This window comes from Ochlerotatus camptorhynchus, unplaced genomic scaffold, assembly GCF_037179485.1.
Source record: "Ochlerotatus camptorhynchus isolate MF236.1 unplaced genomic scaffold, CSIRO-AGI_Acam_v1.1 ptg000840l, whole genome shotgun sequence".
Taxonomy (NCBI): Eukaryota; Metazoa; Arthropoda; class Insecta; order Diptera; family Culicidae; genus Ochlerotatus; species Ochlerotatus camptorhynchus.
This window is the reverse complement of record NW_027041300.1, coordinates 34,059-54,246: the sequence shown is the minus strand read 5'-3', so window position 1 is coordinate 54,246 and position 20,188 is coordinate 34,059. Positions and strand designations below refer to the sequence as shown.

The 20,188-nt window shown below is 37.5% G+C and overlaps 1 protein-coding gene across 3 annotated transcripts in view; it reads left to right on the top strand.

Moving 5' to 3' along the window:
* The window catches only part of LOC135715272 (tumor protein D54), a 34,795-nt gene extending 15,460 nt beyond the window's left edge, over positions 1 to 19,335 (top strand). For 2 of the 3 annotated variants that reach the window (XM_065238606.1, XM_065238604.1), the window contains exons 2-6: positions 8,465 to 8,586; positions 17,879 to 18,039; positions 18,332 to 18,391; positions 18,869 to 19,031; positions 19,092 to 19,335. In XM_065238606.1, the coding sequence (XP_065094678.1) occupies positions 8,465 to 8,586; positions 17,879 to 18,039; positions 18,332 to 18,391; positions 18,869 to 19,031; positions 19,092 to 19,208 (623 nt within the window). In that variant the 3' untranslated portion in view covers positions 19,209 to 19,335. The remainder of the gene's footprint in view (positions 1 to 8,464; positions 8,587 to 17,878; positions 18,040 to 18,331; positions 18,392 to 18,868; positions 19,032 to 19,091) is intronic. The other variant, XM_065238605.1, reaches the window with a different exon arrangement.
* Positions 19,336 to 20,188: the final 853 nt, after the last annotated feature.

Sequence of the window (20,188 nt, the reverse complement as noted above, 5' to 3'; positions counted from 1 at the left end):
CTTTCTATAATCCTACGGAAGCTTCAAGGATTGACCTATATTCCTATGCTTTAAGAACAATCACACAAACTTGTTTAAATTCGATAAAAATTCAAAAGAAAATTTTAATTTTTCAGGTACAATTTTCTACTTATGGACGTGCCGGACGAATTCCTTGTTTATAAAACTTAATTACCGCACGTCGTAGTGGACTGGACTTCATTACGGCAATACACGTGAACCGATTCAAACGAAACTACAAGCGTTTGTTTATTATGTATCAAGGTCTCAATTGGCAGAAGTGTGCTCATTTCAGCATCTGTCAAATTCGAGCTATACACTGAGAGAAAAAACACGGATAATTTTTCCTCACTAAATATGGCCCTTTTCTATGGTTACCCCTTAAATTTATGTTTTAATTATTAACTTTTTACATAATAACCTATGGTTATTATTCTGCGATGCCAAATCTATATCTTCCCTAAAGCAGTATGGCTAGTGATTTTTCACTGGACACCTGGTCATATGACCTCCTTCTGTGCTTGATAACGTAAAGAAAAATGAAAACGAACGAAGTAACCAACGAGCCCGCTAATTCGCCCTTTGCAATACATGGCTAATATAAGTGTTCTGTGCTTTATATTAGTCGTATAGCAGCCTTATATTGCAAAAAGCCGTATTAGCCGGTTACTTGGAAGGTCTAATTAAGCTGTTAAACATATCTCTATTTTACATGCGTAAACTATTTCATAGTGCAATTATTACGGTTTCACACTTTACTTCAAACAAATAGCTAAATGATGACCAAAAGATTGAACAACAATGTCTTCATCTTATATCGAAACTGAAGAGCAAAACTAATCGATAACCATGCGGATCCAACAAATTTTTCCGATGGACCACAACCGGTACATGAATTGCACCACTCCAACAAATAAGTCGATGATCGAATTTCACAAATACTCTTCTGATTGCTCAAAAGCGAATTAACTATTTGGACATCGCGAAAAGAAGACAATAGTACATAATAATAAAAGCTAGTGCCAGACTTGTTGAAAGTGTCGTTCACAACACTGTTCGCACTTCCGCAGCAATGAATGGCCGTGGCTCTTACTTTGTGCCTCCTTTCCAAGAAAGAAACGATCCACACCAGACTGCGCTACGCTGCGAAATTCCTGAAAGCCACTTGCACAGAACGAATGTCATATTTCATGGTCATGGAGCTTTCGCTTTCATGAAAAGCCGCATATTTTTGGTTGACTGTTTTTTTTTCGATGAAGAAGAAACAATATTTTCGATTTCGATTCGTCGGCACAGGTAGGAGGAAGGTACTTGCTAACTTTTTGATTTCCCTTTAGTATCGTTGCGTTATTGACTCTATCGTGTCTTATATACGGTTTCCATTCAACAAGTGTTTATCGATCAAGCTATATCAAACAGTTGATGTCAATGTGAATGTTAATTTATTGAATAGGAATTATAAATTAATAGAGGTTAAGGCAAAATGTTCACACGAGCATAATTTTCAATGGATTAAATGAATCAATCTATTTACGCTGAGTTGCCATAAATTCCATTTTTTTGGCAAATACAGGGCTGTTACAAATGGCGCGGATTTCGTGATTTGTCGTGGATTTGTCGTGGATTAAATGATGTCGCGAAGAGACTGAGATGCTATCACGAAAATTATGGAATTCATTTTAAGGGCGCGAATTGTTTATGGTAATTTTTAGGAAAATATATCACGATTTCCCTTGCTCGAGATTCAATATTAGCTTGAGTTTATGCGCCGATTTAAAAAAAAGGCATGCTATATTATACGTAGAACCCCCCCCCCCCTTTCTCTTCTAAGGGGTTACCCCTACCTTCACATGCCAAATTTGGTTCCTGTTGCTTGATTAGTTTTCGAGTTATGCAGAAATTTCTGTTTCAATTTGTATGGGAGCCCCCCCCCCCTTACAGAGGGGAGGGGGTCTCGAACCATCGTAAGAACCTCTCCCGGCCCCAAAAACCCCTGCACACAAATTTTCTTCTCCCTCCATGTCCGGAATATTTAATTTTAAATAAAATGCCCTGAACCTTGAGGATTTTTCTAAATCTAGGATCATGTGATTTTCTAAGCATGAAATCTTAAAAAAATCTGTGCCTCAGGATTTCCATATTTTTTTGCAAACCTTGAATCTTGATCCTTTTTCGGCTTTACTTCCCTTCCGAAGGAGACGTGACCAGAGATTTTTATGCCTCAGAAAAACCCCACCGACCTCGGCTGGGATTGAACCCTGACCCATATTCCCGGCATATTCATAGTCTGGCGGATAGAATCTCGGGAACCAATCAAGTAAACCACGACCAACAACAGAAAAGAGCACATCAGCTATTGCGAACAAAACTTCGGAAACCGGTTCGCCAACGCAAACTAACACCATCTTTGGGTTGGGGAAAGTTTCTCCTATCCGATGATGCTGGTAATTAAACTTCGATTGGCGAGGAAAGATTAATCAACCCTTTGTTTATAAAAGTTGATAGTACCTTTTCAATTATTGGTCTACAATATATTGAATAAGTTCCGTTTATTGATAGATTAAAATTCTATCCGTCAGGCTATAAATATAGCGACTATAGTACAAACGATACCACATTAGATCAGTCGGTAAAGGCGCAGCTACGTAGCAACTTCATGCTGGGTGGTTCAATTCTCCTCCGGTGTATTAATTTTTCGGGTTGGAAAATGTCTCAACTTCCTTAGGCAGGCATAAAAAGTTCTCAATTGAAATGTGGAAGTGCTTCAAAGAACACTAAGTTGAGAGCAGGCAAAACGTTAATAGGCTTGAAATGCAATTCAAATGGTATTTTTTAGCAATGAAAACAGTTTTTTATTTATCGGGGATTAGTATTTGATGTCGCGGATTTCGCGGATCAAATTTTGAAAATCTGGTAGCAGCCCTAAGCTACATATTACCGTTGTAAATGTTTGTAGTTTTATCTAGAGAGGGTTAATCCAGGAAGATCGCATCCAGTAGATTATCTCATACTCTCTCTTCGATTCTACCCACCCCACAGTGGGACGAAATAAAAAAAGTGGGACATGACTAAATATTTGCGGGGATGCTCAATTTTTTTTTCAAATAAAGTACCTCGATGTGTTTGTTACGTTTTGCATGACCATATTTCCAAGTTTGTACAGGGTGAAAGGTAATTCCTGTCAGTAAAGTATATGGTCATAAAACTGAAAAGATGATGTTAAATTTAATTTTCAGTGTATTTCCTGTTTCGTGTATCTATAACATTTGTCTTAACTTAGTCCAATTCCAATCTTTCTCCCTTTCCTTTAATTACGAGCCGCATCCGTTTTTGAAAATCGTTACAGCTGGCACGCACGATATCTTGAGGCATTTCATCCCATATTTTCACCAAACGTTGCTTAAAAGTTTCCACGGTTAGTCCCTTGGTATTCCCTAGTTCGCCTAATATGTAACCCCATGCAAAGAAGTCGAGAGGATTCAAATCGGGTGAGGAGGCAGGCCACTCTTTCGACGAAATGAAATCCGGGAAATTGACCTCACACCAAGCCTGTGTAACTTTTGTCTGATGGGACGGTGCAGAGTCGTGTTGGAAGCAGTCTGGTGCCTTCTTATAATGTTTTTGGACGAAGGGAAACAAGTGGTTCTTCAAAACATTACCCGAGCAAAGTCGGTTAACAAAATGAAAGCAAATCGATATTAAAGTGTGCAGTTGCTATCATAATGAAAACTCATATTGATTTCAAATGTTGCGACATAAGTCTGATATCATATTGTGCTTTCATTATGCAGTCAAAACTTTTTAAATGAAAGCAACTTAACTTGAAGTTCTGCTGTTTACGTCTTGTTTAAAATTTAATTGAAATTCATCTGTCGTTGAACTAATGATTATTGTTTATTTGATTTGTTTAACACATTTTAGGTCATTCGTGACTTGCCCGGGGTGAGATTGGAGCCCAAGTCTTTCAGCTTGAGAAGCATGAATGGTAACCATTTACTCCAGGCCCTTATTCAGTTGAACATTATGAATGCAAAATCAGTAAACAAATTGATTTCATTGAAAGCAGGATTACTTTTCCGTTTGCTTCAACATCTCATTTTTGCTGTGTTAACCGTTAAGTCAACCAAAATGAGATCAACTGGAGTATTCAAAATAAGTTACATCATAACAGCAAATTTTGATTTCAATTTGATCTTCAACTTTGCTCGGGTATCGATACTGTTGATTTTAACACCAGGTTCAATGAACAGCAATGGAACTTTCAATGTTTTGGAGAAACATCCCCAAACCATCACCCTGGAAACATTCTGGAACGTTTGAACAGCCAGTTTGTCACGAGGAATATCAGCAAGATATGCAGCATATACCCGATCATTTTGCTGGTTGTGGTGATCCTGTAGCAGGAACATTTTCTCATCCGAAAACAGAATTTCGCAATCACCGTGCCGTTTGAGCAGTTTCCGACATCTTTCGACTCTAGCTATCTTTTGCTTTTCGGTCAAACCATGCACCCGCTGTTTTTTGTAAGCATTCAATCCGAGATCATCTTTCAAAATACTCCTGATCGTTGGCTGCGACATTCCGAGTTCTTTGGCCATCTTACTCCCAGACTTACAAGGATTCCGCCGGATTCGCTCTCTCACTCGTTTGATAACTTCCGGAGTCCTGACACTGCGTTTTCGGCCTGGTCTGGGAGGGATTTTCCACGAATCGGTTTCCTTGTACCGTTTAATGGTGCGAAAGATGAATCTTTCGTTTATTCCGAGTGGTTTCAACGTCTTCAAAATAGAACACGGTGTAACAAGTGTAAGCGTTGCGTCCAAGATTGGTAAGATTAATCGCGTATAGTTTTCGTATATTTAGTTATTAAATTCCATGAAAAAGTTTAAATGTTCGTAAAAGGTAAAACGTCCCAGAATCCTCACGAACGCAGCCAGTAGGAGACACTTTCCTATAAACTGTAGAACAATGCCACTAGCCACCACCAGAGCACGCTGTGTGCAGTCATGAATGGACGTCCATAGGGGTGCCGTAATCGGGCCATTGCGTGGAGAATTCGTGGCACGTACGACGGTTCAACGGTCACGGTTCGGGGTCATCGTCCACCAAGAGGCACAGTCATAAGCCTGGTGATCGTTATAGACTACGGTCACATAGCGAAAGTCAAAGCTAAAAATTAATACTTTGAAGATGAAAACTAAAGCTAAAGTGAGCTAAGTTGGAAGTTTGAAGAAGTTGTAGAGGAAGTTGCCACATACCATTGGACAGCCAGGTAATTACCATCGCCAAGAAAACCCCGAACCAGATCCAACCGTTGTCAGGACGATAACTGCCATTTCGAATTATCCTTCGCGCCCACAGGACCTCGCGGTTTTACCGCAACGCCAGTGAACTCAACGTATTTTTCCGGAGTCGACCACGCCAATCGCCGATAGTGTGTCCGAATCGCAGTTCGAGAATCTGATCCCTCAGCTACAGTGTGCGCAACCAATCCAGGCAAGTCAACTTACCCTTGTGGTTCGTTGAACCCTCGAGTCCGTCACCATACTCGAGGGGCGCACGGGACAGGTAGAGGCGTACACCCCTGGCCCAAGAAGGTGATGCGGTACCAGAGGAAGGAGAGGAACGACGACGGCAGTGGCAGGTGAAGGGGCCCCGAAGACAAAGAAGAGTAGTGCTAGCACAAGGTAGGAGTAGACATCTAAGGAAGCGGGAGACCGTCCGTGAAGTGAGTGTCGTCAAAACGAATAAAGTGGGAGTTTGTCTTAAGTGAACTTAGAGTGTTTTCTTGGTTCGCGGAATAATCACGAGCGTGTGTCGACCCTGAGGCTTGGAGACGGGGGTCTCATCAGTGCTGGGAGTAACACCGCACTGGCACGTTACAACGGTTCCCTTTTCGTGTCCATGATTATCACGAGTATCAAACGAATGAAAAATCAAAACAAACTTGCATGCCGTGTTGACATTTGAACACACTCTAAAAGAAAAATATGCAGATATGTATGTGATTAACCAATTTGATACTACAATTGCTCTAAAAAACACTGACAGAAATTACCTTTCACCCTGTACATTAGGGTGGATCAAGTTTGTATGGTGTGTTTAAATCCCCTGTTCCCTATTGCTCATTCGATGCGTATTGAGCTCCCTAACAACTGTGCAAAATTTGAACGATAGATGATTATCGATTTTAATGAGACATAAACAAGTATTTTTATCGGAGTGTTTACCCCCCTTTAGCTAAAATTATCACTAGTCAAATAAATAACTCGACAAATGAAGAAACACTCAATACTTTCGTCGCAAAAAGCCATGTTCCACTTGCCTGTACGAAATCAATCACATAGTCCAGCTGCTGATGCGCGGCAATGAATGTAAATTTTCGGAATGTTTTCTTAAAAATGATTATTAATGTTAAAAATGTTATCAATATTAATACACCAATCGATTCTTTATTATTTTATGAATATAATGAATATAAAATCTTGTGAAGAAAACATATTTATACAGCCGAAACCGTCGTGCAAACATGGTACTCGCCGATTGAGAAGCGATTTCTAAGTTACGATTTCAGTGTTATTTGATACCCATTCTTTTTCGAAGTGACTATATCGAAAACCTCCCTTAGCTCAGTCGGTAAAGGCACAGCTACAAAGCAAGACCATGCTGGAGGTGGCTGGGTTCAACTCCCGGTCCGGTCTAGGAATTTTTCGGGTTGGAAAATTTCTCGACTTCCCTGGGCATAGAGTATGATTGGACTTGCCACACAATTAAACCAATGCAAAAATGGTACAGGCATCGAAAGCTAACAATTAATAACTGTGGAAGTGCATCTAGAACACTAAGTTGAGAGCACGCAATAAGCTAAAATGCGATATGCAATAAGCTTGAAATGCGAAGAAGAAGAAAGAAGATATCGAAAACAAATTTTTACATGTAAATTTTCTTCAAAATCTTAGGAACAATGTGTTTTTTTTTAGATTTTCCAAATTCCTGTTTATTATTTTTAGAAAAATCAAAACGCATACCAAGGTTGGATTCTACGGTCACGGTGGTAAGCTTCGCGATAAAGAGAATGAATTGTAGAGAATTAAAATTATCCTCAAACCCCATTTGGCATTCTCATCAAAATAAGCCGCTATGCTAAAATTTTATCGAAGTACAAGCTTCAGAATTTTTGTTTTTAATGTGAGATGATCTTGAAAATTACGAAATTTAAGAAAATGAAAAACTTACCTACTATGGGAATCTCGAAAATTTCACATTCAAATTTCTTAGTTTGAAGTGATATTTCGTTTGTTTTTCTAAAAATTTAATCTTAAGATCTAAAGTTCAGACTATCACTTTATAACAATCGGTTATAATTTTTTAATTGATGTGATTGTTAGGTTTGTTGTCTTTTGTAATTTTCCGGTATTCCTTTTTGTTTAACATATTTTGCAGTTAATATACACAGGCGAACCAGACAAACGCTGAAAGCCTCTTTAATAAAGAAAATTAACTAACTAACTACAGTTAATATGAAAACCGTGAAGTAATGTTGAACATCCGGAAAAATCCGGGAATTTAATTTCTTAAATCCAGTGGCCACCCTGAAGAGAGCTCATTGCAAGACAGCCTATATAACGTGATACCAGCTATACGTATTAGACTCCATTTACTCCCTGACGAGTAAAGGTATTGCCGAAGTCGTAATTTGCCGTAAATGATTTCATCGTATCTTATTTATATTGAAATTACCAAGTGATCGTTTTTGTTCCACTCATTTAAGTATGCCTAAAACAACGAGAAACTCCATCAAATTTGACAAGCGATGAACGGGCAACTGCCTGATGATCAGCTGGCCGCACTTTTTTTTGTTCCATCGAAACAGCTGAGAACTTCCAATTTAGCGTGGTAAAAGTTGAAACAGATTACCGCCATCGATGAGCGTCATAATAAGCTTGCAAAGCACGTTGTTTCCGAATTGGAGCTAATGCAAACGCCTATTTTGTACGTGAGTACAACTCATTAAGCGTCGGCCTCCTATCGAGTACCTACCAACAAGAGGAACACACAACGCTTCCGCTTGGGTATTGAATCGTCTTTCAGTCAGCATTGAAATTCCTTGTCAGTCCACGCGTGTTGTAAGCACTAGTAAACTTTAATACTAACACAGATCACCTGTTGCAAAAAAGCTACTTGTTCGGACTTTTTTCCTTCATTTTGCTCACTTTGTTTCCACAGTCTGTTTGTGGCGGGCACAAGAACCCATGCGGAACGAAATGTGGCTCTATAGGTATGTGGCCTCAACGCGTTGCTTTAATGCCATTTCTTCGATTGTATTATTTATGAACCTCGAATGCTACAATTAATGTGATTAATAACAGATACATACCGATAGAAACAAACAATGCAGCGCATTTTCGCGCACATTTGACTTAATGCTTAGCTAACGGATTTTTTTTTCTTCATAAAATTACAGACAATTCGGGAAAATTGTCCGATGCATCTCCCGTCGGGTCGGTGACCTCAGCTGAAATCGCTCATGAATTCTCGGGACTTACGGTCGAAGAACAGGAGGCGCAGCGCGCCGAATGGAGCCAGGTATGTAAAATACTGACTGTAAAATTTCTGAATATTCATCTTAATGGGCAGGATTAGTCGTGCACCAACATTACCGTGATATCCCACTCAGGAGTATTATCCTGCCTGTGTTGTTTTCTAGTAAGAGGAGCGGAATAAATTAAATATTTGTAGGATTATTTGAGAAACTTTTGTGTATATTTATTTTAGAAGATAGCGGCTAATATTTCAAAGAAAGGGGGATCTGCTCGGAAAACTCCTTTCCATGTTCCACAATATCCAATGTCTCATAAACTTGTATTAGAATCTGGAAAATATCTTGAAGTCTGGGATTTTTTGTTTTCTTACACTCTATTTCAATTCTACTCTGCGACTGAATAGAATTTGATTGCCCTCTCTTTTCTCTCACAGACATTTTACTCAGTAGCAGTTCAAAAGGGAATTTACTCAGTAAGTCACTGAGTAAAATTTCGTGCGAGAAAAAAATAGGGCAATATAATTCTGCTCAGTCACTGAGTGTAGTGCAATAGGGTAGAAATCCACCGACAAACCGACATAAATGATCATACAAATTACAAAAAAATAAAAAAAAAAAATAAAATTATCCTAGCCACGAACACGCGTACAAAAATTATGAGTGGGTTCGGTCTATTTCGAACAAATTAATTTTATCTAGATAAAACATTCCTATGGTTTTAACAGATGGGATCGCTGCACATTTGAATGGGCCGTTATGGATTCTGGATCAAGAGTTAAGTTTAAGTTTCATGTCGGTTAGTCAGTGAGAACACTACTTCGGCATAAGCGTCTATTTCCGTCATATCGAAAAGAAAACATCAAAACTATCTATGATTTCACCGTGTATCAACAGTACATTTGTTCCGATACTTCAGTGCTAAACACCAATGCTAAAGGTATAAGAACGCATGGTATAAGGATAGTTCAAACCAAGTTTTATCAAAAGAAAAAGAAAAACATTTCAAGCTAAACAATTATTTCTACCTTCATTCGTAAACCGAAAAAATCCAGTGACGTTTCAATGAGTTATGACGGAATTGAAACTTGTTTGACCGTTTTAGAAAAAAGTAGGGGAAAGTGGGGGAATATGGCCACCCGCTTTAAAATTAACTTATTGAACATATTTTACAATCTGTTGCAGGCTTAATGCTTGAAGCCTACTTCTACTATCCATTTCATATACTGCCGTTATACGCATAACTGTCCCATGTTCTATGTATTCCTTATGGACCATGGGACAATTATGCGTAAGACGGCAGTATAAGTCTAAAAAATACTTTTCTCTAGAGCAAATATTCGAAAAATCTGGATCAACAATAGAAAAGGGCCCATAAGCATTTGTAAACAAACCGTTCTAAAGCCCTTTTCTCACAAATCGAAGGCCGCCCACACAAACCAACACCATCATCGTGTAGGTGGAAGTTTCCCCTGTCCGATGATGGTGTTGGTTTGCGTGGGTGGTCTTCGCTTTGTGAGTAAAGGACTGTGATGGGCCCTTTTCTATTGTTGATCCAGAAATGTTAGACTAGCTCAAAATGTCAAAACTGTTATAAGATTTCTGAATGAGAAAAAAGGACGACTAGCAGTAGTTTCTTATAACTTATCGTTGATATTCTTTAACCAGCTTTATAAATGGTCATTGATTTCTTCTATGACACGATGTTTTTTTTTCTAGATTTGAATAAACATCAAAGATTTTCTTAACAACATGTTACTTAAGTTCATTCCAGGAAATATGATATTTCAAGTTAAATTTTTATATTTTGCATTATTTCTTTCATAAATATGACTGTATCATATGAAACCACGTTTTGAAACAGATGCTTTAGTAAAAAAAACAGCCGGTGGCCAGCCACCACAGCCAGAGAATCGTGTAACAAAGACGTGCTCACTAGGCTGGCTCTAAACTCAGATCCTCTATTTTCTTCATGTAAATTTCCGTTTTTGACTAGGAATGAGACAAACATCACATAAGAAATCCAAGCCATTCTTAAGGTGTTTCCTTGTAGAGTCCATTTTCCATCACACCTCGCAATTCCAAGAGCACACAACTTAAGATCTACGAGGTTTATACATCTGAAAATTTCAGACATTGCTTGCTTCTCCGCAGCAAACAACAAGTAGTAGTTTCAGCTAGGTGCATTCACAGAAACCTTATTATTTTTACATGTGAAATTGCGAAGTGTAACACGAAATAAGACGCTACAGGGAATCACCTTTGGATCTTTGGAAATGTTCTTGAAAGCTGAGCCTACAGTTGATATTTTTATACAGTCTCTAATTCGGATTATCGGATATCATTTTTATTATTATTTTGTACGAATATAAAACACTCCCTCCCCTCCTCCAGGTTGACGTATGCTGGCGGTCGGACGTACGTTGGTGTCTCTGCTTGAGTGTCGTGTATTTAACCGTAGTGCTTCATTATTTTGAAATTATTTTAGTCAGCGTATGTTCCTGGCAAGCATGACAACCGTGGAAAGTGATTTAAATCCAAAATCCGCGATTGTTGATAGCATTAGAGTTTATTTAGTTGCGATTTTGAGTGCTTATCGGCGTGGCTCGAACATGGAAGCTTTCCGCCTGATGATAGTGTTAGTGTGTTTATTTAAAAGTTGTGCTACGATACAATCGGTTTTCTCCTCCTTGTTGTGTGCGTTTGTGTTGCAAAACAAAGCAACGGTCTTCGGTGTGATTGTGTTCGTATAAGAAAAATATTAGTGAGTGTGTAGTGCTGCCGTACAAATCTGGAAGAGCGGGCGATAGTTAGCTGGCGAGACGGCGATGTTATCATCTTAGGCGTGCTGTGGCATATGCTGACAGCAACGTTCAACTTCATGTGCGAAAAAAAAACATCACGATGGCGATAAGTGGCATGGTGGAGAACTTGGTGAGAATGTTCCATTACAACTATGTTTTTTGATTTGCTGTTTTTTTTTTAAATATTAGGTATCGACGTTTCCCTTCTGGTTGCCCGATTTTTTGTTCAACCTCTTGTTTTTTCGCTTTACATACAATGTAACTTTATTGTTCCCAGCATCCATTAATTACGTCACAATTTGATTATTATAAATAAACTTTCCCTTCTCATTTTCACTACGCTTTTCCTATAACATGGGTTGTTTGTCACAGATTTCTAGAACCCCCATCGACTCTTCTTAAAGCGTGACGTACTGAATGGATGGCCCCTTTTGATGCTGCTCGGCCTAGAAATTTTTCCTGTTTGTGTATGTTTCTTTCCCCATGACGATGTAAATGTAGTTGTCTCGTGTTGCTTTTGACTCATGACGTAGAGGAGAACGAGCGGTGTGAAACTGGTCGTCCCTTTCTTTTGCTCGTGTTTGTTTGGTACAACGTGGTGGACGAACTATTCAGTGTTTGAAACGAATTAGATTCTTCCTCTTAGCATAAACTTTTATGCGAGTTTTTATGTGCGTGGTGCTCCAGAGCTGCAGTGTACGGGAGCTTTTTTTAACAAGTGTTAGCAGAATGACCGACGGTGCTTATAAGAGCTAGATGAATGATTTTCCATTTCCCTAATAATTATTTAAATCACTTTTGTCCAGATAGTATTTATTTATTATTTATAGGTTGTGGACCAGGTTTTTGTTTTGGTACTTCACATTGTAATCAAACGGAATACATCATTGTTTAACATCAATATTTCTCATTTTGTTTCAGTCAAATTAGAAATCCGTTAGCCCACAATGCCAAATGATTGAATTAATATTATACAACATACTGAACAATATTACACAAAAAGCATTATTTACTATTGGCCTAGCTTAGCTGTAAATATGTTGATTTCTTGAATACAATTTTTCAGTTCAACATACCTGCATACATTTGTCAAATTAATTTTATTTGTCATTACCTTGATTATTCGTTCAACTATTAATTTAAATTTTATTAGGTAGTCGCGAGGGACGTCAAGTGATCTTATGCCCGCCTTAATTGAAGACACCAACGTGTTTGAGGTATATCCCGGATTCCATGGTCTCTACAAGGTTGTCTGTTGAAAATTATACTTATGTATTAATTTGTTTAAAATCAATGTTTCTCCAAAGTTGCAGACAACAAATTATTGTTATGAAATTTCATTCCTTAACAATAAATGTTATTTTATATAGGCTAAAATGATGATATGTTCTTTTTTTATTTTATTTTTACATAATTTTTCAGTACAACAAACCTGAATATATTTTTCATTTTGATGTTTAAGTTTTTTTTCATTGTTAGAATAAAGTTAATGATTCGGTAGGATCCTTGTGATTTTAAAACATTAATGCATTGCTATCAACATAAAAACATTTCAAACAAATACTAATTAATACACTATTGTATCATAATTATATTAACGGATCTTCTCACAGTATCAGCACATTGAACCCCTAGTGGCTTTAGATGGGATTGATTACAAGTCTTCAGAAGTAAGTGCCAATCTTTATTCCATATTGAAATTTGGGTAAATAGAGAATGTTTTTGATTATTTCATTATTCTTTTTCAATCGTTGTTACAATGTGATCTTTTATTAAAATTATATGTTCGATCAGACTGCATATTATTATTATTATTATTATTTCATCTCATTATATTATGCTTCATTTTTAATTACAAATTATGTTCGTTCATCACATTATGTATTGTTTAATAGTATTGTACTATGTGTAAATGTTATTACAGACTTCATGTTATATTCTATTATTATACATGCTTATTTATTTATTTTACTATTATTCCTTACTCCTTCTTTTCATATGAAATTGTGTTATGTAATATTAATTTTATTTCATCCGTTGATGGTTTATTGCATCATGGCATTAGTTTTCAAATTATGTGATATTAGCTTTTTATATTCAATTCATGGTAAAGCACTTTAGATCATCCAGGGCATCTGTAGGAGGGATTCCGTTTTCTAGTTATCGGATTCCAATAATTAAAATTTTGATATTCAATGACAGCTGAATGATTTTATTTTTTTTTTTTTATTTCAGAATTAACCTAACTGCAATATATAGATAAATACATTTGTTTGATATTATTGCTCATATACTGTCTGCGGCTGTGGAATAGTTCTAGCGACGTTTCATCACTACCTGCAGCCCCGCATTGCCAAAAGCATTCCAGTCGATGGTGTGTTATAATGCAATTCTTCTTTACCCAACTATTGTATTGCTCCTCTCAAACGTCAATTGATTGCATGTTAATGCAATTATGTGTTAATTTTCCATCCGCTGATCCGAGTTTTTCCAAACACTGATCTTGATATGTGTTTTTCAGCCTTTTTTTTTCAACTTTTTCAACTTTTTTCAGCTCTTCAAAGGAGAAACATCTTTAGATTTGTATTGTAATAATTTATTTTTTCAGCATTCGTTCAGGTTAATTCAAGAATAGTCTAATGCATCGTACTTTGACGCGAAGCGCTGTGCATTATGAGATGCTCGATGACCCTGGAGGGATCGTTTTTGCTTACTGAGCAGAAAATCATGGGTTCAATCCCAAGCTCTCCGTCATGACTCTTAAAATTCATGATCACTAAACAAAATAAATATGTTCTTTCGATAGCCGGCTATGTGTTGCTTGATAACAATGCATTTAAAAGATGAGAGAAGGTAGGCACCATTTTATTGTTCACTTTATTGTATTTTATTACTCATCGAAATTAAAATTAAGCAGATAAGGCAGAGGAAGCAACAACAATACTTAACATTATATGCTTATAATTATTATACAGGTACCAACGACCAATGATTTATAAATAACAAAACTTGTTTATTTTTTTATATTTTGTATTTCACTACATATATTATATAAATTATACATTGCATGATATACTATTACTATCAGCTTAATATTTCAGTTTACCCAAGCAAGTCATCGAAATTAATATGAAGCTGATGAAGCAGAGAAAATAACAACATTAAATAATATTATATGTATATAATTATTAAGCAGGTTATTCTCGTCATGTTAGTTATTTATCACAATTTTTAGCATTATTGTTAGTATCATTTGGGCAAAATATATTTAATTGCTTAATATATCCTATACATTTCAGTGTTGCATCCACTTACCATTGTGAGCTGAGGAGGTATAGAGCTGCATCTTATTATAAGTAAAATACTTCTTCATTGCAGTAGCAACTCTATTATCCATATAAATGTATTTCATTATGTAATATTTTAATGTTCTGATATATTTCATTTCTCCATTGCATATATTTTCATTATATAAATAAATACTGGGTTGGGAGGGAGCATCAGGGTATCATTCAAACTGAAACTGGACAATGGTATGATTGACAGCCGGAGTCTAGGAGGGAATAAACACTATCATTTTCTTTATCCTACCGATTCGATTATGGTGGTGTGAATTCTACTCCAACAGTTTCAGGGCGATTGACGCGCCCTTCTTAACAAACCATCCAGTAGGAAGCTTAATAAGTATTGCGAATTGTGTTATTCGATTTGTTGGAGCGTACCGTTGGAAGGAGATTCTTAAATTCCCGTGGATTTCGCGTAAGTGTCTCTGCTTACGGGTCCGCCCTTCCGTTTTTGGCCCTTCATACAGCGATATTGTGAATTCAGATCGGTAGCTCAAATTGATCTTGCTATTAAGTGGAGCTGCATCCAAGACAAGTCTTGAAAGGATGGTGGCTACCTTACATACATACATACATACAATATAAAACACTCCCTCCCCTTGACTAGTTTTTAACCTGGACGTTGGTAGGCGGGCCTAATCTTATGCTTCATAGTGAAGCGTTGGAGACGGTTGGTTTAGGTCCGGCATAGTTGGCTCATTCCGTGACAGAATAGCGTCATGAGCATGCGATGAGGATTACTGAGCTTCGCCTCTCTGATGAACCTCTGCATGAGAAAACCATAGATCTAGTCTAGCAGTGATCCCGAGCAAAGTTAGAGATTAAATTGAAATCAGAATTTGCTGTTATGATGTAACTATTTTGAATACTCCATTTGATTTCATTTTGGTTGACTTGACGGTTAACACAGCAAAAATGAGAGCAACATTTTACACTGTTGAATCAAACGGAAAACAGGGCCTGACACCAACCCCCTAACTTTCCGGAGGACCAGGGTGCACAGTTGTGCTTAGAGTCCTTCACTGGCACTCGGACGTAGATCAGCCGCCCCTAACATGGGGAACAGACGCTGTTGTGAGCCGCTCCTCCTGGAGAACAGACGCTCAGGCTTGCCGAAGCAACCCCCCCCCCCCCCTCCCTGTCAGCCTATCACCAAAGTTCCAACCGGGGTTGGTTACCCGATCTTCCCTAAGGTTGCTCACAGTTCTCGGCCGGTACCACGGGGAGGTAGGGATAGGAGTTGCTGCGAAGAGGCTACACTGAGGAAATAATTCGTAGGAATTTCATACGAAATGTTTATGGAATTTAACCAAAAGAATTTATTTTGAATTTCATACGATAGTGTCGTATGAAAATGATACGTTATGAGTATGAAATTTACGTATGAATTAGAAACGAGAGGAATACGAAAAGCGTATTTATCTCTCAATACAACCCAACTTTAACATACGCTAGTAATTTCGGCTCGTACGCCATATTGTTTTGTTTTGAACAGCGTTTCATACGAACGACGTATGATTTTTTTTTTCACACAAGATCAACTCATAAAGTTCATTGCAGCCTCGTATGAAATTTAGACTCATTTCGTATGGGAATCATTTTTGAGTCATGTAATTTTCATACGCATGCTATGAATAACATACGTGTCGTATGAAACTATTTCCAGAGCTCAAAATGCTTGTTCATACGAAACATATTATGAAAATCGTAATTCTAGTTTCCTCAGTGTAGTGATCTCAATGGGATCTGTATTGCGCATTACCCAGCATTTACCGAGCCTTTTCATATATTGTCTATTTATATTGATGTTTGCTTTAAAATATCAATTTGGTATATTATGTGAAAGGATGAATCAGTGGGAGATAGATTTTTGGTTTCTTCACATTTTACGGCACAAATCTAGCACTAAGGTGTCATTTCCTCAAATCCCCCCAAAATTGACCTCTTCAATTCCTTACTCTCGGCTTTGGATTGGCTTGCGCTCCCATTGCCCCAGCAAACGCTTCAAAATGAAAATGAAAGCCAAAAGTACTTGAAACACGTTAAATTTTAGTTTACAAGCATGGTTATGATTGGGTAGGTAGATTAGAGATTTCAGATATATATTAAATAAGACTAAATAATCATCAAATGAACTTCAATAAGAAGATTCAGAAAGTCAATTAACATAAGAAATAAGACGCTTAGCGAGGCAACTAGCAACTGAAATTAGTCATGACAGAGTAACAGAACAAGTTTAAAGACAGATGGGAAGGACAATAGACACAAGTTGACACAATACACAAGACAAGTTGGGGTTAATACACAAGACAAAATGACAAAATAAGTGACGACAGAAGACAAGACTGGAACAAAAATCAACCTTTAAAAAAACAAGAATGCGCAATTATATTATCAAAACTATTTGGATCAATACAAAAACAACAGTGACCAAACGGGCACCATAGCCTAGGAACGTATGTGTGTTGATTTAAAATAGAGGCTCATAGAAGCAAAATTTATCAATAAAAGGAGTCCAGTGTAGAGTTTAAGCAAGTGTATGCTGCCACTGTGATCACTACAAAAAAAAAGACATCGACCGTAAAACACTGTTGTTACTACACTGCAACTGTAGGGGGACTGGGGCTCGAGCCTCTGTATCGTGTGCTGACGACCTATAAAAGTTGCTGAACTATGTGCCACCTGTTCACCATCAATTTTATAAATCATACACACCACGCACTGAATAAACAAGCTCAAGATCATATTCCTCCAGACGATGACGACGTCAACGGAGCCAATGGAGTTGACGAGCTCTCGTATTACGATACGGTTGAATAGTCTGTATTGTATGATACTTAGGTAGATGTTATTTTAATAAAACAGGTTATAAAATATTTGCCGAACTGACATCATTACTTTGTTATAGTAAAAGGAGTGCAAGTGCATATCTTGGAAGGAAAGGGGTGTAAGTGAAAATGTGATTCTACAGAAGTTATTATATGCCTAAACTCGAAATTCTTATTCAAGGCTATAACAGAATAAAAGGTGTAGTAAATAAAACGAATTTTCTAGATGATATTGCCTTAGGTACATATCATTTTCTCTGAATTTACTTTTGGTCACTTATACTCCTTCCCTTCTTTCTAACCCCCTGAATTTTCAAAGAGTTTATTCTCAATCTAAATTCTAAAACTATCTTTTACCCACAGGAACTGGCACGGGTGGAGGAGGAAATCACTACTCTACGCACCGTGCTGCAATCCAAGATTCGACATTCGAGTGAACTGAAGCGTAAGCTGGGCATCACCGTTTGGAAGGAAATCACCGACGATATGAGCCAGGGTATCAAAAACGTCAAGGAGAGCAACGTGTAAGTGTACAACACCGTAGTTCAATGCCTGGTATCGATTTGCTATTGCCGTATTATCTATACAATAGTTTGTAGCACAATAACGACACGAAGTCAGCATATTCTCAAAAAAGAATGCGCCTCGAATGCGTGAGTGAGTAGGGCATAATAGGGAATTCATGTTGATACGAGTTTTTTCACGTTTCGATTTTCCTGTTTCGTTAATTAGTTGATTGTTATATCTTGTGATTTATAGTTATATTTTATGTTCGTTTTTTACCACGCATTATGTTTGGTTTTCTTTTCGTTTAAGTTATCAAACTGTCGAGACAAAAGTGGGCGAAATCACGACAGCAGTTACGAGTGCCCCAATGTAAGTATATTTCTAGGATCAACTGTGTTGGGTGTGTCGTGTCGTCTTTGCGAAATCCATCTATGTGGTATCTCTGACTCTGCTACCCTTCAGTTTCTATTTACAATCACCTGTTTGTTTCATTCACTCTCATTCACTTATATCTGGTCTACTTTATCCATCCTGTGTGGTTCTTTAATTAAACTACGTTCCTTTACTAACTCAAAACCGGGTTGTCCTATTGATAACGATATGCATTTTCCCTTGCCTGTTTATGTCTTTCTTGATACAAAACTCTCCGCGCTGGCTTCCGCTTTAAACGCATATAGAATAGCAAAGGGGTGAGTATTGTTAACGATCTGATTGGCCCAAGTTGACGAAAGTGCATGTGATTGTTCAAATTTCCAAATAAAGTTTCCACAATCCTCATCCCTTTATGTGTCTTATCACTACCGACAAGAATCATGCAGAATTTTCAAACATTTCGAACTATTACAGCTATCAGAAAACCGAAACGGCCATCAAGACAACGGCTGGTAGAACTACATCCGTCCTCGGTGGAATCACCAGCAAGATGACGCAGAAGATATCCGATATGAAGCAATCGGATTCGTTTCGATCATTCGAGGAGAGAGTAGGATCAGCCTACGAGAACGTTAGAGTAAGTCAAAGACTCATGATCTTGCTAGCAGCTCATGGAAATATTATCTTTACTTTATAGTCAAAAGTATCATCTCGGTCAAGCTCGGTGCAGAGCTTGTCGGATCTGCAGAATGACGAACGTCGCAGTTCGGTTACGACTCCAACGGCGATTCCGGAGGAGAAAAACGTTCCTTAATAGCCTACAGGTCGGGAAGGAACACAACAGTAGCAAAAGCAGTAAGTACCAGATCGAAGAACACTAGAGCATTTTGTCACAGTTTTTGGCTACATATTTATGGGGTATTACCGAAGAATAAGAAAAACTGTTATAGAAACTTATGTGCTGAAAAACTTTCTGTAATTGTATTAAGAAGATGGAAAAAAAAACTATACAAAACATGATATTTTTCTGCATGTTTGGCTCTGGATAAATACACAGAGCCGTTACTGTAATGTCCTCAAACAGAAAAAAAAAATAACGTTTTAGATTGATGAGGTGCAAAGTGGACTAATCATAGCACGAGTTCGCCAAGTAAAAGACCGTTTTGTTCTGCCCGCCTCGTCGGCTAATTATCCCTAGTTTACGATATCTCACTAAACCGTTGAACAGTGTAGAACTGATGCCACTTTATTTTTTCTCACCATAAAATATAAAACAACACAATAAAACTGTATGTGCCTAATTGTAGTGTTTTTCCTATCCTGACAAATTTGAATAGCATCTGTTCTTAAATTGCTATCTACTGACGCTGACAGAGTGCACTCTAGGTCACCCATACGTATGTGTACTTAAGCAGCAGGTGTGTTATTCCTGACTGTTGATTGGCCAACCTTTTTTTTTCTTCTCTAAAATTTGGAAATGAACCAGCGTTCGGCTGAAAATCTCCTAAATAAAGGAAATCAGTCAATCTATTCTCTAAAATTTAGTTCAGATTTCTTTGTTAGAACTATTTTTCTACATTTTGCTTGAACCTACCCGATCCTGTAAACAAACTATTATTCTTCTACGCCAATAAGACTATAATATTTAATTCTATTTAGAATAAACTTACTTTAGGACTAGAAGGAAGTATTTGACACTTTGTGAGGAAGAAGCTATAATATGTGCTCATAACGACTAAAGAAGGCAAGAACTGTGCATCGCATTAATACATTCTAAAGAATAAGCTAAGCCGA